This window comes from Balaenoptera ricei, chromosome 7 (assembly GCF_028023285.1).
Source record: "Balaenoptera ricei isolate mBalRic1 chromosome 7, mBalRic1.hap2, whole genome shotgun sequence".
NCBI lineage: Eukaryota > Metazoa > Chordata > Mammalia > Artiodactyla > Balaenopteridae > Balaenoptera > Balaenoptera ricei.
In genome coordinates, this window is record NC_082645.1 from 119,425,942 (window position 1) to 119,452,358 (window position 26,417).

Below are 26,417 nucleotides of genomic sequence, written 5' to 3' on the forward strand. Positions count from 1 at the left end.
CGGACTGGTCCAGAATGATGGCAGGCCTTTGGGGAGAGGAGGTGTATAAGTGAGGGTGCTGGGCGGGGGCGTAGGTCAGGGACAGCGCCCAGCAGCCAAATGAGGGGCCTCGAGGAGGCTGCTGTGTTCCCGTGAGAGGCCAAGGAGCGGGGGTCTGGGGCGGCGCTGGCCAGCAGGGCCACCAGTGCCACCCCTGCCCTGAGGTTTGCGACTTGGGAGACTGTGCCTCGCCTGGAGAGGGGCTGCAGGCCCAGGGCTGGTGCCGCAGCGAGCCCAGCTGGGAAGAGGGCATGGCGTGGGGGCGGGGCAGCACGGGGGGGCGGGGCCTGGCGGCTTTCCCCAGACTTCACGTTTGCAGACTGTGTCTCAGCTCCGGCCTCCTCTCAGGGAACCTCAGACACAGTTCCAGACGCTGGGATTGATGAGGACGTGTGACCTGGAGAATGTTTCTGATTTTATCTAATTTCTTTTCATTTAGGACAGGAAGTGGTAAAACCATCTCAAATGTGATCGTGGAGTCACAGAATTCTGACAATGAGGACGACGATCAGTTTGTGGTGGAGGCCGCCCCCCAGCTCTCTGAGGTGTCAGAGCTTGAAATGGTTGGTCAGCCGCAGCGTATGTGTTACAGTCACACTCAGACAGCACTGGAGTTAATTCTCCCACTTTGAGATTTGTGTAGACAGAATTTTCCGCCAGCGTTTCAGTTAGTTCTCTGCCATCTTTAATTCTGTCACCTCTGCTGAGATGCATGCAGGCATGAGTTTGAGATTCCAACAAATCTGAATCTCCTTTTCTTCTCCTTCCTTTCCTGCTCAGGTACAAGCGGTGGAATTAGAAGATGAGAAGCACGGTGAGTCGTGGGGTTGTGTGTGCACACGTGTGTCTGCTCCGTGTGTTTTGAAAGGATCTGGTGAAATGAGTTTTGCCTGCCAGGGTTTGGTCAGGGGTCTGAGTAGCAGTAGATAGGATGCCGTGGGCACGGATGCCTCCTCTGTGTGTGGTTTATTCTGGGAGGCGATGGAAGCTGCTGCGGGGTGGGGCGTGGCCAGGACCCCAGAGGGCAGCCGTAGGCAGTTGTGGGGATGACATCACTTCTTTTCTGCACGGTTAGACTGTGGGATTGGATGACCCCTGAAGTCCTTCCCAGGTCGACAGTTCTGTCATATTGTTTTCTTCCCAAGCACAATGTCTTCTTTGATTTCAAACGTTTATAGAAGCAGAGAGAATAGTCTCGTGAACCCCTGACTGTCGTGCAGCTTTTGCGGTGAGCGGTCATCTGGTCTTATCTCAGTCTCCACCGACTGCTCTCAAGTCCTGGAGAGCATCGTTTCTGCCATAAACATGTTCTTTTTAAAAAAGCATAACCATAACTCCATTATTATATATATAAAAAGCAGTCATTCCTTAATATCATCAAACGCCTGTTTTTTTTTCCAGTTGTTTTGTGTTTTTTTTCTAGTTTGTGTGAGTCAGAATCCTAATAAGGTCCCTGTGTTTGCAGCTGGTGGATCTAACTCTGAATCCTCTCTTAGCCTGTAGGTCCCCTCCCACCCCATCCCCCTTGTAATTTATTTGTTGAAGAGGCTGGTCGGTTGTCCAGCAGAGTTCCTCACAGTTGGGTGTTGCTTGTCACACCCTAGTGTTGTGGGTTTCTTCCATGTTCTTCGGTTCCTGTAAATTAGTTCTAGAGACTTGGTCAGATTCAGGTTTTTCGGGCAAGAACACTTGACAGGTGGTGTTGGTTCTTCATCACACCTGCCCGCCTCTGTGCTTGGAGGTTGGTCTCAGTCCGTTGTTTCATGAGGGTTGCGGGGATGGTGACCATTCTCGTCCCGCCCCCTCCCCCCTCCAGCACGTTTTGGTTGGCAATCTCCACACTGTGCGGCTTTCCCTCTGCAGGAATTTGCCGCTCTGAGGCCCAGCTTCGTGCTTCCCCTTTATTGATCAGTTTTCTTGATAGTGCATTTGTCTCCTGGCACCTTCAGGGGTGACTAATGAGGGCTTTGGTGGTGGTGGTGGTTTTCTTTTTTTTTTACATTTTTATTGGAGTAGCTGATTTACAAAAATATGGAACGAATTTGCATGTCATCCTTGCACAAGTGTCATGCTAATCTTCTCTGTATCGTTCCAATTTTAGTATATGTGCTGCCGAAGCAAGCGCTTGATGTCTGTATGATGTCATGGTTTTTAACACACTTGACGTGTTCCATTTCAGTCCATCTCAGTTTTCTCCTTGATGTCCTGTTGTCCAGTGTTTGACCGTGGGGGCCTTTTGACGCGTCCCAGTGGACTTTGTAGCTTCCTTGTTTATGGTAGGACAGAAGTTTCAGGCTCCTTTCGTGTATTTCCTGCCCTGTGTCTCTAAGGGGCCTGGCTGCAGCTTGCTTCTGGGTTGGTCATTGTTTCTGGGGGTTTTCTAATTTTTTTTGTAGGAAAGTATATCCTGAGTTTGTACTGGTATTTCCAACTTAGATTTATGATTGCAGGGTTCTTCCTAAGTTCTTTGATTTTTGCAGGTACATTCCTGTCTCGTGCCCCAAAATCCTGGCTTCCAGCAGCAGTAGCTGTTTGTTTCTTTACCCTACATTGTGCACTCACAGCAATTTAGAGCAACGCCACTGGTGGTTAACAACAACGTGATTATTGGAAACACCTTAGGATCGTTTTTGGCAGATCTGCTTGCCCTTTTGTTCTTAGTGCATATCCCATTAGGGATGTACAACCAATTCTTCTCTGTTCGGTTATGCTTGCCAACATGATACTGTTATGTTTATTTATTTATTTATAAAAAATTAAGAAACAAAAGCAAAAAAACCAAAATGAAAAAGTCACCATCACTTCTGTCCTCAAGGAGCAATTAGAAGGGACTCTTTGATGATATTTGCTTCATGGTCCCTCAAAACTGGAAAAAGGGAGGCATTTGCTCCTGTGGGTTTTCTCTGATGTACCTCCAGGGTCTTAGGGCTCTGGTTGCAAGGCATGATGGGAGAAGGTGGACGTGGTGATAAGTGTGTTTGCCCTGCAGAGCTGTAACGGGGGGTGGGGCGGGAACAGGGTCAAGGGGAAGGAGGCAGGTCTGATTTCAGGGTTTCGGATGAACCTCTTCTTCCTCGGGTCTCAGTCCTGCAGAGCATGGATTGTGGTACTGCTCCAGCTTCTGATTCAGTGGAGACACGATTTCAGATATGAGCTGACAGTTCATGATGCTTCAGGGTTTCGATACTGTTACGTTTATAGTTTCATTTTGCTTTCAACTTTTAGACTTTGAAATTTTTGATTTAATTTTGTTTTATTTATATAAAATATTCCCTTATGTAAAATATTCACATGGTTCCAAGGTCAAATGTACCAAACAAGATATATTCAAATGGTTTTTCATATGATATTTACCCCACGAGTAATCCTTTTTAAAAAGAAAAAAAAAAGTTGATGACTTGTCCCAATATAAAAAAAGTATTCGTACTTAGTCTACAATAGGCTGAGAGAATTGCTTTGATCTTTTATCATATAATGATTATCTGAAGCTGTTTCAGTATAGAAAGAGAAAGAATAAGAACTTAGTATTCCTCCTCACCCCCAGCCCCCCACCCCTTTAGAACAGGATAGCTTCTTAGGGCAGAGAATCACTTTAACATAAAACCACTGGTTTTCAACAGGAGGACTTGTCAAAAAAATTTTGGAGACTAAGAAAGATTATGAGAAGTTGCAGCAGTCACCCAAACCTGGAGAGAAGGTAACAAAATGATTTTTGTAAACAGTGGCATTTTAGCAGTCTGTTTCACACATTTACATTTAAAAATTAGAAGCATCTTTCAAATGTTGTGATTATCAGTAATGTCTGTTTACATGTTTACAAGCCTCTTCCCGTCTCCCCCACCCTCCAGTTGGGAGGATAGAAGATTTGGGGCTGTTGGGGTGCGACGTTGCTTCCCTGGACCCACATCCAGTCCCGTCCCGGGTGGGGCAGTGGCCTTGCTTGGGAGCTCAGGAGTCAGGGTCCAAGGCCTGTTCTGCTCTGACCCCATGTTGACCCCTTCCTGCCTGGTGCATCCCTTCTCCCTGTGCAGAACGGACAGGCTGTCCGCATGGCCCTGGCTGATGACGAAGGAAGAGTCGGGGCAAGTTTTCAGGGCTGGCTTTTAAATACACGTGCTATTTGTATCTGGCCTCCAGCCGTCTCCCTTACAGGTGTGTGATGTGGCTTTGTTGGAACCCACGGCCTCGTACCAGCCACTGCCCTTGGGCACGTGACCTGGGGTGAATACCTGCAGGCCGGGTAGTGTGCCTCAAATGCCACGGTGAGGTTTCCGTTATCGCGCCTTAAAAAAATAAGAATAAATCTTCCTTTTGGGGTTTTTTAACAGAAGTTTCTTGGTTAGTTAGCTTTATCAGCAGCCAACAGTTCCAGTAAGTTTTGCATACACAGACACCTTTCTTTCCTTCCAGTTGAATGAACGGTTATTTGTTTTTGATAATTTTGCTTAAAATGTCCTGGTTTGGCATGCAGATACGGCCTGCAGTATTAATAGCTACTGAGGAGAGCCGCACGGTAGAGCCCACCGTTAGAGGGCGCCCTTTACAGCAGTAACGGGAGAGTAGCGTAGCCCGAGTTCTGCCGGCAACACCACCGCCAGCTCTTCTGAAAGGAGAAAAACTCTTTCTGCCATTTATTGTCTATTGCTGTGGAATTTTAATATGTCATAGTCCTTTTCATAGGCCTGAGGACTTGTCCTGGTGTCCCTGGCAGTGTTTCTACAACCCTCTCGGAAACCTCCAGTGTGGGCCTCGGGCTGTTACTGTAGGTAACCTTTGAAGCTTCAGTTGGTTTAAATTTTATAGCTATGTTTTTCTGCAAAGCACACTAGGCCTGTGTTTCAGTTTCCTCTGAAGAGTAAATTTCAGATTAGTAGATCTTCTGACTTCAGAAGATAAAAGGGAAAAAATTCCCTTGTTTGGTGAACACTTGCTGCTTTAAAGAAGTACAGTTAATGAGTGTTCTAAAGTCAGGGGCGATGTGTATTACAGTTGAGCGGGAAAAGTCAGCAAGCTTCTCTGCTTTTTTTTCTTTGGTATGTTATAGACATCAGATTTAAATTTAACTTGTGGGTCTTCTAAAAACATTTTAATTAGATTTTCAAAAATAAGTTAAAATGTATAGGAAAAGTTGAAGTGCTTTCTGTCCTTGCTCTAATCCTGTTCTCACAAGGGCAGCCACTAAGATGCATTTGGTGTGCTCCTTACTTTTATGTGTATCTGCATTGCTTTATGAGCTTGTAACTTTATCCTGTTGTTGATTTGTTGTGCAAGTTGCTTTCTTCAGACAGCGTGATGTTTCTGAGACCCTGCCTGTTTTGATACCGGTAGATCCAGTTTATTCATTTTAATTGATGAATGGTATTCCAGTGTTTGTCAGTAATTAATTCCTTTACTGATGGATGTTTAGGATTCTTCAGCCTTTCGCTGTTGTGAACAGTGCTTCCACGGGCTCCTTTGCATGTGTCCTGGCACACAAGAGCCAGTGTCTCTCTCCAGCAGTGGTCAGGACGCGTCTTCTGTAAAAGGCCAGGGAGTAAATATTTAAGGCTTCAGAGCCGTGCAGCGTCCGTTGCGACGTCTCATCTCTGCTGACGAGCTTGCAGGCGGCTATAGCATAGATACCAGTAAACAGATGTGTGGCTGCGTTCCAGTGAGACTGTATTCACAACGGCAGAACCAGGCCTGGGCCTGTGATTTGCGACCCCCCTACTTCACAGGCCGTGCCAGGCCTGGAATTGCTCTGCCAGAGCGCGGGCAGAGCTGCAGTTTCACCAGGTACTGTCACAGGCTGGACCGATTTGTCCTCCGAATGGAATGAAAGTCTCTGCTGCCACACATCCGTGCAGCCACAGCCAAGATAACGAACATGCCCACCGCCCTCAGAAGTGGCCCTTGGGCATCCCTCCCACCCACTTCTCTCCATGTCCCCCCCGCCCCCCAATCCCCAGCAGCCGCGCATCTGCCTTCTGTCACTTTAGTTTGCGATCCTAGAACTGTGTATGAATGGACTCATTTGGTGTATACTTTTCATTGGGTCTGGCTCCTTTTATCCGTCCTGATTATTTTGAGATATCTCCACGTTGCATCGTGTATCAACAGTTCTCTTTTTCTTTTACCTCTGAGTAGTAAGTAGTTGGCGGTATGGGTGTACCGCCGTGCGCTTACCCATGTATCAGCCAAGGAACATCTGGGTTGTTTCCAGTTTGGGACTGTTGCAGACAAAGCTGCTGTGAACAAGTCTTTGTGTGAACAAATACTTTCATCCCATTGGGTAAGTACTTAGGAGTGGGACTGCTGGGTCATGTGGTAAATGTATGTTCACCTTTTTAAAACACTGCCAGACTGTCTTCCAGGGTGGTTGCACCACTTTCCGTTCCAGCCAGCAGTTGAGTTCCAGTTCCTCCACATCCTCATCAACACTTGGTATGGCCAGTCTTTTTAATTTCTTGTGGTTTTGATTTGCATTTTCTTAGTTGCTAATGATGTTGGACGTCTTTTCTGTGCTTATTTTTCCATTCTAATATCTTCTTTGGTAAAGTGTCCAAATTTTTTTGCCCCTTTTAAAATTAGGCTGGTTGTTTTCTTCCTGTTGAGTTCTGAGAATTCTTCTTATATTCTGGATACGAGACCCTTATCAGACATGATGTGCAAATATTTTCATCCAGTCTGTGGCTTGTCTTTTCCTTCTCTTAACAGCGTCTTTCAAAGAGCAGCAGTTTAAAATTTTAAAGCAGTCAGATGTAGCGGTTTGCTCTTTTTGTTGGTTGTGCTTTTGGTGTTGTGTCTAAGAAGTCTTGCCTAACCCTCAGTCATAGAGGTTTCTTCATATATTTTCTAGAGGTTTCATAGTTTTAGGTTTTATATTTTGAGTTAATTTTTGTGTAGAATGTGAGGTATATTGAAGTTTATTCATTTATTTTTGCATATGGTATCCAAATGTTCCAGCATCATTTGTTAAGCTGTCACCCTTAACGAATTTTTTGGCCAATCTGAAGGGTGTACGATTGTATCTTCTTGTTTCTTTAATTTAGTATTAATAGCAACACACATTTGTTGCCTCCCTCTGTGCGAGGGGCTTTGTGTTGATTGCTCTGGCCTCATATCAACTGTCTGGTGTCGGTTCAGCCACAGTCCTGTATGCAGAACTCCTGATGCCAGAAGTATTTGGATTCAGAAGTGTGATGTGGTATATACACTGTATATCCTCTAATCCCTACTGAGGTCAGAGGTAATCAAATGCATGAATAGTTCCACAACAGCCTGGATTAAGAGTACCACTAAGGGGGTGGGCAGAATGCTAAATATAACCTCACATGAGTTTTTGTGCCAAGTTTATGAAAAAATCTTTCCATTTTCAGCGCTTGTGGGTTTTGGAATTGACACTGTGGTTTCTTCTTGTGTGTTGCCTGTTCACATCTTTGCCCGTTTTCTTTAGTGGTGTTTGTCCTTTTGTTATTGGTGTGTGTGTGTGTGTGTGTGTGTGTGTGTGTGTGTAAAATGGTTGCATATGTCATATATCCTATAATAATAAATATCATATATGGTATATGTTATGGTTGCATATATTACATGTGTTATGGAATAATCCCTTGTGTCTCATGCTGTAAACATCTTCCCAATCTGTTACTTGTCTAACTTAATGTCTTTTTATATACAGAACTTTTCTATTTTGATATAAAATTTAATCAGCCTTTTTCTTTGTAAGTTGTTTTGCTCTTGCCTTAAAAAAAAAAAAACTGTCCTATCCTGGTAATAGAGATGATCTCAGTAGTTTTCTTAAAATAGTTTGTTTTCTTTTTTACATCTAGGTCTCTAATCTGGAGTTTTCGTTTATGTCGCGGGTAGGGATCTGCTTGTTTTCTCCTTGTAAGTGGTGCCGCCCTCTAGTGAACCCAGACCCCTCGTGTGTGGGTGTATTTCTGGGCTCTGGTGTGTTCCTCCTGTTTCAAGTCCTATGTTTTTATGTCTGGGAAAGACGTTCTAATTGTTCCCCTCCACTCCTCCCGCACCCCAGGTTGTCTTGGCTATTATTCTTAAATCTTTCTGGCTTTGTATGAATTTTAGAATCAGTTTGTGTGGCTCCAGGAGAAATCCTATTGTGATTTTGACTGGAATTGTGTTCATCCTTCTTGGTTTTGCTTTGGCTGCTCACCCTTGCTCCATTGCCTTGCCTCCCTGTATAGCAGAACTCCTTGGTGGAATTGGATGTACTCACCAGCTACGGTTCACCCCTTCCCATCCTCTTGTGGATGACTCTTCTGAGTTGCTCTTGTCAAGGTCACCTGCCTTCCTGGTTGTTAAAGCCGCCTCGTGTAATTCTCAGGCCTCATCTTACTGGAATTAGCAGCAGCACCTGATTCAGTGGGGCGCTGCTCCTTGATGTGCCTTCTCCCTCTGGCTCCCAGGACAGCAGCATGCCTCTCTGGTGCTCCTGTTCTGTGCCAGTCACCCCTGCTCCGTGCCCGTCACCCCTGCTCCGTGCCGGTCACCCCTGCTCCATGTTGGTCACCCCTGCTCCGTGTTGGTCACCCCTGCTTGGTGCCGGTCACCCCTGCTCCGTGTTGGTCACCCCTGCTTGGTGCCGGTCACCCCTGCTCCGTGTTGGTCACCCCGTTCGGTGCCGGTCACCCCTGCTCCATGCCGGTCACCCCTGCTCCGTGCCGGTCACCCCTGCTCCGTGTTGGTCACCCCTGCTTGGTGCCGGTCACCCCTGCTCCGTGTTGGTCACCCCTGCTCCGTGTTGGTCACCCCTGTTTGGTGCCAGTCACCCCTGCTCCGTGCCGGTCACCCCTGCTCCGTGTTGGTCACCCCTGCTTGGTGCCGGTCACCCCTGCTCCGTGTTGGTCACCCCTGTTCGGTGCCGGTCACCCCTGCTCCATGCCGGTCACCCCTGCTCCATGCCGGTCACCCCTGCTCCATGTTGGTCACCCCTGCTTGGTGCCGGTCACCCCTGCTCCATGTTGGTCACCCCTGCTCCGTGCCTGTCACCCCTGCTCCATGTTGGTCACCCCTGCTCCGTGCCTGTCACCCCTGCTCCGTGCCAGTCACCCCTGCTCTGTGCCGGTCACCTCTCCTCTGTCTCCATTGCTGGTTCCTCCTCCTCTCTCACTTTTCTTAGTATTGGCATCTCTGTGTTGCTAGCTTTTCTGTTCTCTCAAACTGGTCCTTTCTGTTTGTTTTACCAAGTCACTTTCCTAAGTGAGTCTATTCCATTTCCTATTTCGTTTTGAGTTTATTATGGTAATTAATATTTGAATCAGGATTAGGCTTACCTGTGGATGGAGGAAAGATCTGAAGCAATAGTGGCTTAAGTGAGGTGGAAGGTCATGAGTCAGTCTGGAGGTGGTGGTGATCCGGACCCTTCTGCCTCCTCCCCCCATGCGTGACTTCCATTCCTCAGGGCACCTCGTGGGCCACAGTGGCTGTCGGCTCTAGCCTTCACGACTGCGTTCCATCCAGCAAGAAGGAAAAAGGAAGTAGGAGAAGGGCCCACCTCTTCTCTTTTAGGCTATTTAATGGAAGTGATGCACACTGCTTCTACTTACATTATATTGGCCAGATCTTTGTCACGAAGGGGTCGGTGAAGTGACACCTTTATTCCAGGCATCCGTGTGCTTAGCTAGCAATCAGAGGTTCCATTAATACAGACGAGAACTTGCCAAATTTTCTCATTGCCTGGCATGGTCAGAAAATGATGATTTTGTAAGGCACTTGGGTAAGTGGCGGAGGCTTCCTGCCTGGCTAGGGGCCGAGGGTTCTGGAACCAGCACGGCTACCACATGTGGGCTGCACACAGGGCAGGAAGCTTTGCTATACGAAGGGAGATCAGACACGGGGGTCAACCAGCAGTCCCTTCCACGGTGCTTCTCTAGGAAGTTGCTTATTTCATGCACATTTTACAGAGTCACGGCAAAAAGATGTTTCAAGATACTTTTATGATTTAAAAAATATATCTATAGTTATAGTTTTCCTTATCTTCCAAAATTTTTGCATCTTTTTTCCTTTGATAAGACTTTGAAAAAACTATTGAAGGAGACACCCTCTAGCAAAGAATCAACTTTTGGTTTTGTAGATATTCACTTTTATTTTCATTTCATTGATATCTGCTCTTTATTCTTCCTATTAATTTCTTTGGGTGTTTAGTTTTTCTAGCCTCTTGAGTAAAAGACACAACTCATTTATTTTTAGTCTTTATCATTTTAAACAAATATATTTAAGACTGGACATCTCCCTTTAAGCATGCTTTATATCCTTAAGTTTAAAATTTTTTGAATACTAAAAACACCTTGAATTTTAATATGAAGTAGTTGGTTGTTATTTCTTCTTTAACATGTGGGCTATTTAGGAGTCTGGTCTTTAGTTTTTAAACATAAAGGTTTTTAAAAAGTTTTGTTTTTTTAACAGTGTCTAACATAGTTGCATGTTCAAAGAATATGGTCTGTCTGATGTTGATTATTTGGAATTGAGACTTTCTTTGTGGCCTCGTTTGTGGTCAGTTTTTATAAATGTTTCAGAGCAGCTTGCAGAGTATGTTTACTTTCTCTTTGGTGTCCACACTTCAGTGCACACTGTTGATTTCAGGGAGAGGCGATTGGACGACTGTGTGCAGACCGTATCTATCGATGATCATTATTGATTTATATGTATTAATCATAATATTAATTGCTGATCTTCTCTCTCTTATTCAAAAATTCCAATAGTAGGTGTTTTTTCTCTGCTCTCACATAACTTGTAGTGTGCCCTTAGTTTCGGTACTTTTTATTTTTTTGGAAGGAACATTTTTTTCAGTGCTAAGGAAATACATATTTGTAATCTGGGCATCTCTCCAGCCTGTCTTTGAAGTTGTGTTGGAAGAAAAGCCGTTTCTTATTGTGCTAATGGACTTGAGGAATACATTATAGAATAAATATGTGAGTCAGATTGCTTTGAGCATTTTCTTCATCATCCTGACTTACTTGCTCTCTTTTCAAGAGGAAATATAAACTTCGTTAATAGTAAGATATTAGCCCATGCCAAGTATTTTTTTCCTTCAGATTTATGAAGTTTTTGAAAAACAACCAGAAAAACAGTTTTATTACAGTGTTCCTTATGCTTTAAAAATGCTTGCTTTTTAAGCTTTACAAATGAAGATGCTTTGGAGAATAACCAGCAGTGTCAAAGATGGTTCACTTAGTTTAAAGTTCCATTTAAAGATTTCTCACTCCTAATTTTTCAATCTCCTTTTATATAGTCTTCTCTCGGGTGTTTTTTCATTTTATATCTGTTCTGTGAATGTTAAAGTTCAGATGCTTTTTCTTTTCATTTAAATTCTTTATTTTGAAATAGACTCAGAGAGTCTATTTCTCTTCGTAGATTTCTTTCTCTTCGTTTATTTAATGTTTTGGTGATTTTATTACTCTCTTCATCTTCTCGGTCACATAAACCATGTATTGTACTGGGACTGCTAGAGGTCATACATCTCTTCAGATGAGAACCTGAGCATGTGTTGAATTGGACCTGCATGTATGTATTTCACTGCCCCTCTGAAGGAAAGCTGTCATAAGGACCTAAGGTAGCACCCACACGTCTTAGAGATTATGGATGACTGTCTTAAAGAAGCACTTATTTGGGCATATGAGAACCTCTTGTATCTTGAAATGCCTCTTGATGGATAAACTGATCTTATCACAAACATGTTATATTTTAATTGTAATAAGTAGAATATAGCTAATAGTAATTACCTAAATTCTTATATGAAAGTCAGGGGTTTCGGTCGTATTCTCTTTTACTTTGGTGATCTGAATAGATCATCAAGTTATTTCTTATTTTGGTAGCTAGATGGTGCAATTTCATTACAAATTCCTTAACTCTGTTAGAAAAATGCTATTCCAAATCCCTGCTTAACTGAAATTCTGCGCCTGATAAATACATTCTTAGTTTGGAAGTTCATGGTCCTAGTATTATTGGATGTTCTTTTGCTAAGAATATTGTTCCTCTTTAAATTGCTATGAAAGAAATAAAGGGGGACGTATGCTACGATATTTCTTCACTGGTGAGACTTTAATAGCTAAACTGGGGAACCACTGAAATTGATTGTAATCATGAAGAGTTATAGGGTTTTTGTATTTCTTTCTTTCTTTATTTGGAAATAAGGTGATAGTTTTATGTTCCCAAGTAGTGCAGTGTTTTCCAATACACAGGCTGGGGATTTGGAGTTTTAGATATAAAATTAAAATAGAATTATCAATAGTATCACTTCAAAATACTTACAGATAATATACCATGGATATATTATAGACCACAAAAGTGGTTTAGGAACCATCAAAACATTATATGTATCTGAACTTTGTGAAGATAATTATGAGGACATAGGCCTTCTCTGTATATCCTGTGATGTGGTTTGTTATGTGGATCAGGAAACTTTACCTGAAAAAATATATATGTGACTTAACAATTTGGATTATAAGAATTAGCTATAGTCTTATAAACATTTCCACATTGAATGGTCATCATCTTCTCTTTAACATGTTTACTCAGTGAATGATAATGTGACAAATAAATATTTTATTTTTACTCAAAATGTCAACTTAAAATTCATATCATATATCTATACTTTCCTAGATTTTAGTTCTGTCGCGATAAGTAATTTTGGCCTCAATTCCAAAGTTCTCTGCTTTGCATAAAAAATATCTTTAGTTTGATTGATTTTGACAGCCTAAGTCTGTAGGTGGACATTCAGTTACTAAGTAGTATGGAGCCTGGGGTTTAACTCGACTCACTGTGACACGTTAATGAACGCAGGAAGGGACTGTGCTATGGAAGCCACAGGGTGGACGTCAGTTGTTTAGGGTTAGGATTCAGCGTGAGTTTAGACAAACTGACTGTAGAAAAGTTCAGGGGGTAGTCTGGGGAGCAGAAAGTAGACAAATAAGAGAGATTTCGTCACACGTCACAGAAGCTCCAGCTGCCAGATTCTGGCTCCGTCGACAGGAAGAGACTGCAGGTGCGCTGCCCTGACTGAAGGGTAATTCTCGCTAGTTTGTGGAGGTAGGAAGACTAGAAAATATCCATGAGATGTCATGAAACTGTTTTTTAAGGAAAAAAAAAAAAAAACATGAGAAATCAAGGCTTACAAGGAGTGGCGTAAAAATGATCTAGCTGAGCCACTGCCGGCTCAGCCTGCCTTGGCTGACCTGCTGGTGCAGGTCTGGCCTGGTCCCCTGAAGCCCGGCACAGAGCAGCCTTGCAGGGCGGGTCCCCAGGTGTCTCTGCTGGTCCAGGTGGACTGCAGGTCCATGGGTGACGGAGGTGGGAGAGCCACGTTCCCCATGCGGCATCTGCTGTAATCTCATCACCTTGCTCAGAGCCCTGCCCGGTACCATCGACGATTTACAGTGGGCCCTCTGCACCCATGGGGTCTGAATCCACAGATTCAACCAACCTCAGACAGAAGATATTTCGAGAAAAATTCCAGAAAGTTCCAAAAAGCAAAGCTTAAATTTGCAGTGCTGGCAACTGTTTACATGGCATTTACATTAAATTTACAGCTATTTACATAGCATTTATACTGTATTAGGTGTTACAAATAATCTAGAGGTGATTTAAAGTATACGGGAGGATGTGCCTTGGTTATATGCGAATACTTTGCCATTTTACATAAGGGACTTAAGCATCCGAAGATTTTGGTGTCTGGGGTGGGGGGGTGGTCCTGAACCAATCCCCGGATACTGGGGGAGGACTGCATTGCCGAGGAAGTTGGGGTCCGGGCGTCTACGTACCTTGCCGAGGTCTCACGCCCAAGGCCTGGGGCCCACCTCTTATTCCACTCCTGGGCAGAGGGTCTTAACGCAGTAGGGCCCGTGGGCTGCTTGGGGACACATTTCAGATTCACCAGAAACCGTGCCCCTCCCCCCCCCAGTTTGCAGGGGCAGAACCTGTGCTGTGTGGATTGGGTGGAGCTGCTCGTTCCTAGAACTGGTTTAATCCTGAAATCCCATATTTCTTTGTCTTCACTTTAAACAAAGACATTTATTTCCTGGTAACTATTCTTAGTTATTTTTGTCCATCCTAAAACATACCCATTTGTGCTTACTGTTTTAAGTGAGAAACATGTTTATTTTATTTTGCTAGTTCCCATCTCTTTATTGTTCCTGTGTGTTTACTTATGACTTGAAAAGCAGCTTCCAGTGAAGCACTGTTGCTGGAGGGACCAGACCTGGATGAATAAATTAGGTTTCCTTGAGTTTTTAATGTAATCTGGGCCAAACGGCCATGGCACAGAGACTGAGATGGAGGAGCCAAGGGCACGGCTCTGTCACTCTCCCGGGGTCCAGGTCACAGGGGTATTGTAGAGTCAAGGAAAACTGAAATGCTTGGCATTAAAATACTTTGATTTCCTACTTATAGCAGTGATGCATGTATAATTTTTCATATTGGAACATTATCAAGGTTTTCTGATCAAATCTCTAAAACATTCCTTCTGGCCGAAGACCTCTCCCCACCAGGCGGAACCCTTTAATGACTAATAAAGCCTTTCCATAATCCTTGTTGTCACAGAGGCCAGGACTGATGGCCACTTAGTGAAGGGCTTGTTTTATGTCAGGGTTTTGCTTTACAAAAGCTATAAATTTTAGAGAATATTCTTAAATCCCTTAAAGAAAAAAAGTTCTTAAAGTAGAAATGTGTATTTTTTAGACATTGCTATTTATAAATTATTTACAAATAAATACACTGTATCCTAATACTCTTACATGTGTACTCCATATTACAAACAAGATGTGTTATAAAAGTTTTATTTGTTAGGTTTTGAAACTCAGGAGTAATTTCCGCATATTAATATTTTTGAGACTGATTAGGTTTCCAGGTAGCTTTTAAAAGCTTTATCATACTACAAATAGAGTCACTTGCAGTGAAAAATGATAGACAATTATGTTGTAATAGTAACAACTAAACACGGCAAAGAAAATACTTTTAAACAATTTTAAAAGCTACTTTTGAAGAAAAGCAGATTTAGAAGCAGGTCAAGCATTGAAAGTTGTGAGGACCACTTTTGAGCACTTTCAGATACTTCAGAGATGACTGATTGGGATGTTTAATGTGAAAAAGGAGCGTGTGTCGTGGTCCTCCTTCCGGGGCCCCTCCCGCTCTGCTCCTCTGGTTACTCTTGGCTCCACATTCAGCCCTCGAGTGGGTGAAGCCGGCTTAGGTTCTAGGGAAGGAAGGCCTTCTCCGAAGCCCATCCTGGGGTGGCAGCAATAATCATCGTGTCCCAGAGTTGGTGAGCTTGTGTTATGGGCCAGGCCCTGAGCCCCGTGCCTGGATATGTTGCCACAGTTATTTCTCACAGTAATCTTACACTTGGAGAGAAGTTGCACGTACAGTACAAAGAAGTTTCCCCTCTGAACTCTCTGAGAACGAATCGCTGGTATCACTCCCGGGTACTTTCCTGAATAAGTTCTCTGGACAAGGGCGTTCCCACCACTGCAGCAGGGCCGCCTTCCCCAGGGCATGAGCGCTGCTACGCTGCTGCCCTCGTTGCCGTCCTGGTGGGAGTAGCCCAGCAGCGAGGCCCTGCTCTTCCCACTGGGCCCCGTCACGGGGCATGTGGTTCAGTCTGTCCCGTTACTGTTAGTGCTGCCTCGGTCTCTGGTGTCTGCCAGGCTTCTCCACTGTCAGGTTACTTTTTGTAATAAATAATACTTTGTGGGGAAGTGCTTTGGAACCACGTAAGTATCCTGTTCTTCACTAACTTTCAGTTTAATTATTTATATCACTATGGGCTCACGGTTTCCAATTTAGTTTTATCATTATTTTAACGCTCACATGGCCTCTGATTTGGCCAGTGGGGGCTCCTTCAGACTGGCTTCTGTGTCCTTTCATTCTGCCCCTGTCATTCTTTGAGTTCTTCCTTACTTTCTGGTTCACCAAGATGTCCTAGGCCTTGCCTGTACTTTCCCCGCCTCAGCCCTGGCATGAGCCGTTTCTCCTGGTTCCTTGCAGTGGAGAAGGGTCTTTAGAAACCGAGATCTGCTCACTAGGTGTGCTCGCTGCTCTTGAAGTGTTTCTGCTCTCAGGCCCTCTCGCTGGTCAGAGCTAAAGAGAAAAAGTGTGTGAGTGTGTGTGTGTGTGTGTGTGTGTGTTCCAGTTTTCTGTTGCTGTATTTGTACTTCTCTTTTCCAACAGTGTGAAACCTGGCTCTCATTATCCTTTGTAGATGAACTTGTACATGAGTCCCCCTTGCATGTAACCGGTCCCCGTTGCTGCTGTCACCCCTGGCCTGTGTGGCTGCGCTCTTCACCCACCTTGGGTTCCAGCAGCCCTCGCCGGAACACCAGTGTGACCGCTGCGCTGTGGACGAGCTCCCCGTCACTCCTGGGCTGGCCAGTCTCCCCGCGTGGGTGCCCCCTCTGCAGCCTGCGCTGACTGCTGCTCTCTTCCTCCCTTTCCCCTCCCCACCCTGGGCCCCCGAGGCTTCCCACCCCGTGCAGATGCTTTCCTTGCTCTGCCCACCTCATGGCTTCAGGGCGGAATGGTTCGGGGGAAAGGGGCCGGGAAAGGCCACTTCCTGACGTTCCCTCGGAAGGGAATCTCCTAAGGTGAGGACCCGTGCGTCTCATTTCCCCCTCCCGTGGCTCGCATAGTGTTGGACATAAGTGATCGTTACCTGTTGACTAGGTGAATTTCAGAGCTACTGAACAAACGTTAGAAGAGAAAGAGGGACAAGGAGGAGAAGGAATGCTGACGCGTGAGGAAGCCCTTGGCAGAGATGAGATAAACGGGAGGGGCAGCGGCCTCGGGAGCCCCACGCTAACCGCTGGCTGGTGCTTCCAGCCCCTCCCGCGGAGCTCTCCTGGTGCGAAGCCCCGGACGGCCTGGCCGCGGGCCGCCGGGTGGTGGGGAGCCGGCACAGCCCCCTTGCCCTGCGGTTTTCTGCCACAACTTGGAAGTTCGTGGTTTGAACAGTAATTCAGATTTCCGAGTAGAGTGTGATAGGCATGACGCTTAAATGGTTTTCTGACCTAGATTAGTGTGATGTTAAACATAAGAGTGCGCTTTTTAAGAGGTGCTTTGGTACTTTCACAAAAGCAGGAAGCTTAACCTGCGGTGGGCCTGCACTTAGAAGGGTTTTTATGTTCTGGGGAAAAAGAGAACTCACAATACTGGCAGTATTGTTGGGATTGAGGGTTGTTTTGTTTGTTTGTTTGTTTTTAACTATTCTATAGGTATACCGTAGGGCAAGAAACAGTAGGTTCTTTTCAAAGGAACCAAAGTCAGATTTGCTTCTACACTTCTCAGCAGCCCTAAATGCCCAAAGAAAATGGAATAATAATAGTGGTTATAGCATTTGGAGAGAAACAGATTGACCCAAGATTCTTATTATTTAGTCAGGTTGGCGTCTCATATGCAGAAATAATGAAAGGCGTACCCAGATAATGCAAGGGCTCAAAAAATATTGCTCTTGGATTCTTCTTGGAAAAAAATGATTGCCTAAAATACAGTCTTATCTAGATAACTAAGAGATCAAAAAAAGCAGCCCAAGCCCACCCCTCTGGAAAGGGGAAGGTAGGCCTGGCCAGTGCAGGAGCTACTGGTCAGATGCATTTGGGCACCCGGAAGTGGCTGGTCTGAGCTGAAAAGTGTGCTGTAAGCTTAGCAGACGCAGCGGGTTTAGAAGATGTAGAAGGAAAGAAGACAGAAACCATCTCGTTAGTAATTTTTATATTGACTGCATGTTGAAACAAGATTTTGGACAATGTTAATTAAATTGAAGTTAATTTCACCTATTTTCCCTTTTTTAACGAAACTAGAAGAAAATGTTAAGTTACGTATGTGGCTCACACGTTTGTAGTGGGCATCATTGGTGTGAACAAAATGAATTAAAATTGAACATTAAAACCAGTTAAGCAAAGAGAATTTGAATGGGCTACAGAATTAAATGTGAAATCCTTAAGACGGCTTTCAAAACATCAGTTTTATAGAAAAATAACACGATAGCAGGTAGTGGGGTAGAGAGTCAAGGGAGGTCAAGTCGCATGAACGGCGTCGTTTATTCACAGCTTTTCCTTGTCCTTCTTCAGTGTCTCTTGATTACTCACTTCTTAATTTTAATCTAGTCGAATTTCTCAGTCTTATCCCTTATCATTAGTGCTTTCTGTGTCTTCGTTAAGAAATCCTTGTCTCTTCTAAGGCCAGAAAGGTATTTATTCTCTTTAAAAAACTAACGCTTTGTTATGACATTCAAGTCCTTGATCCATGTGGAGTTGATTTTCCTGTATTCCTTGAGGTAGAGCTACAGTTTTTTTCCCCCCAGTTTTTCCTCCTTTCCACACTGATCTGTGATGTTGCCTCTGCTGTATATGAAGGCTCTTCCTGGATTCTCTACACGAGAGGCTAGCAAACTTTCTCCGTAAAGGGCCAGGTAGTAAATATTTTCGGCTATGAGAGCCGTGCGGTCCGTGCCCAGTACTCAATGTGGCCATTGTAGTGAAAGCAGCCGTAGACAACACGCACATGAACGTATCCATAAATAAACTTTTATTTGTGGACACTGAAATGTGAATTTTATAGGAGTTTCGTGTGTGTCACAGAGTATTATTCTTTAAATATTTTTTCAAGTGTTTAAGAAAGTGAAAGGTCACCATTCTCAGCTCATGGGCTGTATGAAAAGCAGGCGGTGGGCCAGCCTGCGGGCTGTGGGCTGCACTGTCTCGCTGGCCCTGCCCTGTCCACCATGCTTCAGTCCCTGTAGCTTTATAATAAGGCCCCACATCTGGGAGTTTGGCTATTACTGGCCCTTTCCACTGCCATGTAAACGTTACGACCAGCTTCTTGAGTTCAGTGGGCGTGTTCATGCACAAGATTCTGCATTTATTTAGCCTTCTTTTGGGTCTTTCCGTAAATGCTGAGGATCTTCTCTGTAGAGGTTGTGCACATCTCTTGTTAGATTCTGTCTGGGTACTCCAGAGTCCGTTCAGTTATTGTAAGTGCTGTATGTTTAAAAACTGTTTTCTGTTTGTTGCTGGTAGGTAGGAGTGCTCTTGATTCATAACCAGCTTCCTCGATAAACTGATTATCTTCAAAATGCATCTATTGATGCTTTTGTGGTCTATGCTGTAGTAGCCACTGGATACTAAGGTAGATGATATTGAGATGCAGACGGGGGGCTCCAGGAGGCTAAGGGACTGGTCAGCACGCAGCGGGGACTCCCACGCAGGCCTTCTGACCCCAGCGCATGCGCCACCTCGAGTCAAGGCGGCTTCACCTCCTCCTTTCCGGTCCTCACGGTTTTCTTTTTAGGGTCTAATTGCTCTGGCTGGGGTAGTAATGAAATAGTAGTAGTGAGAGTGAGCAATCTTGTTTCCTTCCTGATTTTTAATGGACATGCTTCTAGAAGTTACCCCTTCCTGATATTGTTGTAGCAAAAACAAGTTGAGAAAGTACGATTTTTCCCCAGTATGGGGCTTTTTTCTTGAAAGGGTGTTGATTTTATTAAATGTTCTTTCCGCATTGATTGAGATGATTCTATTGTCTTTTTAAAATTTGATAAATATCATTTACAGCTTTTCTCATATTAAACTATTCTTACATTCCTGGTATAAAACCAGCATTGCTATGATATGCTATCTTTTTTATCCACTGCTAGATTCTAGTTGCTGATTAGTATTTTTCCACTTATATTCGTGGGTGAAATGGGCCCCTGATTTTCTTCCTCATGTCGTCTTCGTCTTGTTTTTGTCCCCAGGTTAAGAATGAATTGGGGAGTGTCCTTTTCTTCTCTCTGGAAGAGACTGTAGATGATGGAATGATATATTTCCTGACAATTTGGTGGGACTCACATGTGAAACCATCTGAGTGTGGTGTTTCTTTTGTGGGAAAAATTTAAACTACTGCTTTTATTTTTGTATTAATTATGGGCGTATTCAGGCTTCTATTTCTTCCTGAGTCAGTTCTGGTTATTAATTTCTTTTAAACTATCAAGCTTATTGCAAAAAAGCATTTTTAAAAAAATTTATTTATTTTATTATTTTATTTATTTATTTTTCGGCTGCGTTGGGTCTTCGTTGCTGTGCGCGGGCTTTTCTCTGGTTGTGGCGAACGGGAGCTACTCTTTGTTGCGGTGCGCGGGCTTCTCATTGCGGTGGCTTCTCTTGTTGCGGAGCACGGGCTCTAGGCATGCAGGCTTCGGTAGTTGTGGCACACAGGCTCAGTAGTTGTGGCTCGCAGGCTCTAGAGCACAGTCTCAGTAGTTGTGGCACACGGTCCCAGCTGCTCTGTGGCATGTGGGATCTTCCCGGACCAGGGCTCAAACCTGTGCCCCCAGCATTGGCAGGCAGACTCCCAACCACTGCGCCACCAGGGAAGCCCACAAAAAAGCTTTTGATAGAACTCTTAAACATTGCTCTATTTGTAGTTTAGGTTGTTTTTTTTTTTTTTTTTAAATTTATTTATTTATTTACTTTTGGCTGTGTTGGGTCCCCGTTTCTGTGGGAGGGCTTTCTCCAGTTGTGGCAAGCGGGGGCCACTCCTCATCGCGGTGCGCGGGCTTCTCACTATCGTGGCCTCTCTTGTTGTGGAGCACAGGTTCCAGACGCGCAGGCTCAGTAATTGTGGCTCACGGGCCCAGTTGCTCCGCAGCATGTGGGATCCTCCCAGACCAGGGCTCGAACCCGTGTCCCCTGCATTGGCAGGCAGACTCTCAACCACTGCACCACCGGGAAGCCCTAGGTTGTTTTTTTTTAAATTAATAATATTACTTATTTGTGCTTTTTCCTTTTTTATTTAATCACATTTTACAGAAATTTGTCTGTCACTCTCTTAAAACCACCAAATTGTGGCTTTGTTGATCTTCACTTCGTATCTTTGATTTTACTTCTTGCTGATATTTCAAGTTTTCTTTATTTCCTTCCTTCTACTCTTTGAGTTTATTCTGTTTTGTTTTGTTTTGTTTTTTAATTTCTTAAGTTGGACACTTGTCACTAGTTTTTATTTAGCCTTTTAAAAAAACCTTAATTTAAACTTGTTTTATGATTATAAGTTATTTTGTTTTAGAAGTCAGTATTCGGGACTTCCCTGGTGGTCCAGTGGTTAAGACTTCGCGATTCCACTGCAAGGGGCACGGGTTCATCCCTGCTCAGGGAACTAAGATCCCGCACAGTGCACAGCGCAGCCAAAGAAAAAAAAAGTCAGTGTTCATTCACTCACCAGCCATTTATTGATCACCTGCCATATCCTGGGCACTGTTCTAGGCATCTAATCAGAAATGGATGTTAAATGCTGTCCAATATCTTTTTGGCAACTGTTGAGATGATCATATATTAATAGAATTCCTAATGTTGAGCAGTTCTTATTACATTCCTAGAATAACCTTTGCTTGGTCATAGACTATTATTTGTCCACTGCAGAACTATATTCAATTTACTACTATTTTAAAATAGAAGTTTGTATCTTTATTCAAGTGAAATTAACCTGGAGTGTTTGTTGGAATGTGTCTCTGTATTGTCGTTAGGTGTTACGATCAAGATTATGTTGGTTTTATAAAATTCGTCTTTTTCCTGTGCCCTAGACAGTTTAAGTCAGAGGAGTGATCTGGTTCACAGAGGTTTGATGGAGCCTTGAGGCTGGGTGCCCTTCCTTCCTCTCGGACAGAGGTTGGTCCCCTCGGGGGCTCCTCTCCCCAGGGCTGCTGTCAGAAGCAGGAGCTCACTTCTTATCTGACGACAGCCTGAGAACCAGTAGCTCGGAGCTCACAGGGTTCCCTGGTCCCCAGCTGCTGACGGTCACAGGTTGCCATGCTCTTGCCTGCGGGGCACATAGGCCTGGGTAGGGGTCCTTCTCCTACACACGTGGGTCAGCTTGCCCTCCCCCCCACCCCCGGGAAGCCCTGGGAGGGACACTGGGTGCAGCTGCCCTGCGGGGGCTCGGCGGGATCCCGGAGCTGAGGTTTGTCCCCTCTGCGCTCCCCCGGTCTGTCTGTCTGTAGGAGGCGGGGCGGGGCTGTTGTCAGGGTGTAATTAGCAGCTTGCTTTCCTGCGGGCAAGCCGCCTCCTACCCTGGGTTGTGCTGCTGGCCACGGTTATCTGCAGGCGGCTTCTGGCCTCTCGGGCCAGGTGGCCAGTGTCAGGACCTGTCACAGAAACCCCCGCTCAAGTCCCCGCTCACATGTCGCCTCTTCAGAGAGGCCTCCCCTGCCTGCAGGCTACACCAGTCCTCCCTCCAGCCCCTCACCCACGAGTGTCCGACCCAGCTATTTTCTTCATGGCATCGGTGGCTAACTGGAATTGTAGGATGTGTTTTTGGACTGACTTGAGTGCTGGAGGAGCGAAGAATAATGAGTCCCGGCTTCAGAAGACCTAATGGTGCCGTCTGTGTCCGCAGGGCACCTGCAGCCCTCTTGCCGCTGTCCTCAGCGCCCTCAGCGGGTCTGGGACCTGAGCGTCCTTTATTTGAGTTTCCTTTGCTCCTCCTAGCCCAATGCTCATCATTAATTCTGTGACGTTTATTTTCTGCTGAAGACCTCTGATATCCTGTTACTTCCAGTTACAGGTTTGAGTGTTGGTTTCTTCTCCATTTCACATGCCAACCGTGAAATTCACTGGGGTCTTAGCCCAGTAACTGCCTTTGGGGTTAATGGTTAATTTGGGTGTGATTATTTTATCTGGTATTTTTAGAGCCATTAAATATGGTAAGAATTTAGAAGTCTAAATATAAAAAAATAAAACTGGAGCCAGAATGATAAGGACAGATTGGAGCAATAGGCTCAATAGAAAATGATAAATATTTTAGCAAGACATTTAAAGTAGCAAATTCAGTTAGTTAATAAAGGGATGGAAAGGAAAAGCAAAATAATTTAATAATACTAATGGGCATTTCCAGAGACGATAGTGAAAAGAGAAAAACACTTTTAAAGTATATTTTTAAACTTAGATTCATTTGCTGCCACTGCCTACATCATGGGAGGTGATTATAAAGTATAAAGCAAGTGAACTTTAGAACCCTGTATCCTTTGAAATTTCCTTAAGGTACGTCTGCTCAAACAGTCTGTGCGTTAGCCCTGTCCAAAGGGTCTTGTTAAATATTGGTACTGGGTCTGCCCCAGACCCATAGGTCAGTCTTTGGGCAGGATCCTGGTGTGGGTATGTTTAAAAACTTCCCCAGCTGATTCTGATGCACAGCCAGGAATGAGACGGTGCCTTCAAGCTTCTGCTCCAGGTGGTCGTTGATCCCTGGAGGGATGAGGTAGGAGTTGCTTAACCTGCGCGTCTGGTTCCTGTGCACAAGGGCTGATCCCATTAAACCCTTAGAAGACCTGGGGTCAATGCTCGGGGAGGAAAGAGCCCGTCCACTCCCTCCATCCCTGGGTGGTAGCAGTGTCCTTCTTGGACCTGGCTCATTTGGGTGGGGGTGCTGTGGAGCTATGGACTTGAGGCAGGTCTAAAAGCATCGTCCTAACCAGTAGGGAGCGTGCACTACCTCCTGCCTGGTGGCCTGTGTGCTCCAGCTATAGCTTCTTCCTCTTGCTGACATGCAGGGAGTGGGGCCTGTTCCTCGCCGGTGCGTCTGCCCAGGTTGCTGTGTCAGGAGCAGGCACTGTTTCTTGTTGGCCCCGGCTTGCATGAGCCTAGCCACTCCAAGCTTACTCACTTACCCCGTGGCTCTCCCCCCTTCCCCAAAGTGAGATCATCCTAACAATATTTTACGAGAAATGCCTGCACACACCTTTTTAATCTTTGAGCTCCTGAGAAATCTAAATAACAAATACAGACTTGTAAAGAGATGAGAGGAATGTGAGATGTAATGAAAATGACATAAAAGGATGTTAATAACTTTGATGTCCCTGAAGACTTATTAGTTGATGCTTAAATGTGAATGCTGTAGCCATGGAGATGCCATGGAGATGCCTTGGATGGAAAGCAAGGGCCCGTCCTGGGAATGTCTTCTCAGATTTAAGTTCCTCTGAGTGCTTGATACCAGTTTTCTCCATCTGTTGAGCCTGGCGCTTCTGGTCTGGTCGTCTGAGGGTTCTCCCAGAGTCATCCGTCCTCTTTACAAAATGGCCACTGGTTTTCTTGTCTTGATGACAGGACTCAGTAGGAGGCTTGATACTTTTTCAGAATTCTGTTTCCATGGAACTTCTAGGGCAGATGGGGCAGCTTGAGCCCAAGAGTTTATCTTCCTCTCTCCTATTAGTATTTGCTTAATATACCTAGGTGTGCCGATGTTGGGTGCATATATATTTATAATGCGTATGCATATATATATGCATATATATTTATGGTTGTTATAATCTCTTGATGAACTGACCCCTTTATCATTATATATAATGACCTTTTTTGTCTCTTCTTACAGTTTTTGGCTTAAACTCTATTTTGTCTGATACAAGTATAGATACCCCTGTTCTCTTTTGGTTTCTATTTTTGTGGAATATCTTTTTCCATCCCTTCACTTTTAGCCTATGTGTATCTTCAGAGATGAAGTGAGTCTCTTGCAGGCAGCAGGTACTTGAGTCTTGTTTTTTTTTATCCTTCCAGCCACGCTATGCCTTCTTTCTCCCAGTTTTATTGAAATATAATTGACATATAGCACTGTGTACTTTTAAGGTATACAGCGTAATGATTTGACTTAAATATATCGTGAAATGATTGCCATAACAAGTTAGCTAACATCCGTCCTCTCTTATAGATACAAAAAAGAAGAAATTTTTTCCTTGTGATGAGAACTCTTAGGATCTATTCTCCTAACGACTTTCATATATACTGTACAGCAGCGTTAGCTATAACCATCGTGTTGTACATCACATTCCCAGTACTTATTTGTCTTATAACTGGAAGTTTGTACCTTTTGACCATCTTCCTCCAATTCCTTCTCCCCTTACCCCCATCATACTGTATTTGTCTTTCTCCGCCTGATGTATTTCCCTTAGCATAATGCCCCAGGGTCTACCTGTGTTGTTGCAAATGGTAGGATTTCTTCCCTTTGTGTGGCTGAATAATATTCCACTGTGTATAACTATCTATCCATCCATCCCACAACTTATTTATCCATTCATCTGTTGATGGACACTTAGGTTGTTTCCATGTCTTTGCTACTGTGAATAGAGCTACAATAAACATGGGGCTGCAGATGGCTCTTTGACGTGGTGCTTTCATTTCCTTCAGGTATGTTCCCAGAAGTGGAATTGCTGGGTCCACTCTATGCTTTTTGCTTGGAGAATTTAATCCATTTACATGTAGGGTAATTACAATAAGTAAGGACTTACTAATGCCATCCTGTTGTTTTCTGGCTGTTTTCTGATTCCCATGTTCCTTTCTTCTTCTCTTTCTGCCTGCCTTTGTGAATTCATGATTTTCCATAGTGGTATGCCTTGATTCTCTTCTCTTTATCTTTTGTGTATCTACTGTAGGTTTTTGCTTTGCTTTTTTTTGCTTTTTTTTTTTTTGGCTTTGTTTTTTTCTGAGGCTTACATAAAACATCTTATAGATATAACAGTCTATTTTACACTGGTAACAGCTTAACTTCAATTGCATACAAAAACTCTACCCTTTTACTCCCCCTTATGTTTTTGATATTGTGATCTGCCTCTTTTTATATTGTGTATTTATTAACAAATTATTGTAGCTTTAGTTATTTTTAATACTTTTTTCCTCGAACCTTTATACTAGAGTTAAGTGGTTAATATCTCCATCACATTACAGTACTAGAGTTTTGTTGTTGTTGTTGTTTCGTTTGGCTTAAGCAGAAACGCTAGACGTGGATAAGGCTTTGTGACATTTCTTCTCTGTCTGTGACACTTTAGAAGGCACGATTTACACGGGATTGTCTACAGTTAACAAATATGCTATTTTTGAGACTTTATGGCTTCTTATTTAACGGCCATAAATCTAAGAGTAACTATATGTCATGACATAAGAACTATGAGGTCCCATCTTGAGATTGCTTCCTTCAAAATCAGCATTTTGTTTCAGATGAAATGTTTTGAATTTGGTTAATACTACATTTCAAGAAAAATAATTGTATTTATATATACACCTATTTATTTATCTATTTATTTATTTTTAAAGTGAAAGCAGGTTTATTCAGGGAGATACACACTTCATAGGCAGAGTGTGGGCCATCTTGGAAGGCAAAGGGCCAGTATTAGAGTATTTTGAATTTGACAGTATACTTATCTTCACCAGTGTGTTGTATATTTTCATGTTTTCATGTTACTAATTAGTGTCCTTTTGTTTCAGCCTGAAGAGCTCCTTTCAGCATTTTTTATAAGGCAGATCTAGTGGTGATGAACTCCCTCAGCTTTTGTTTATCTGAGAAAGTCTTATCTCTCCTTCATTTCTGAAGGACAGCTTTGCTGGATAGAGTATTCTTGGTTGGCAGTTTTTTCATTCATCTCTATGAATATTTTG

The 26,417-nt window shown here is 44.0% G+C and overlaps 1 protein-coding gene and 1 pseudogene across 7 annotated transcripts in view; one reads left to right on the plus strand and one right to left on the minus strand.

The window, feature by feature from the left end:
* TRAF3IP1 (TRAF3 interacting protein 1) overlaps window positions 1-26,417 on the plus strand; it is a 64,834-nt gene that overhangs the window by 25,770 nt on the left and 12,647 nt on the right. For 6 of the 7 annotated variants that reach the window (XM_059929085.1, XM_059929078.1, XM_059929080.1 and 3 more), the window contains 3 exons: window positions 479-602; window positions 820-853; window positions 3,660-3,736. In XM_059929085.1, the coding sequence (XP_059785068.1) occupies window positions 479-602; window positions 820-853; window positions 3,660-3,736 (235 nt within the window). The remainder of the gene's footprint in view (window positions 1-478; window positions 603-819; window positions 854-3,659; window positions 3,737-26,417) is intronic. The other variant, XM_059929079.1, reaches the window with a different exon arrangement.
* Window positions 2,065-2,164, minus strand: LOC132369439 (U6 spliceosomal RNA; annotated as a pseudogene).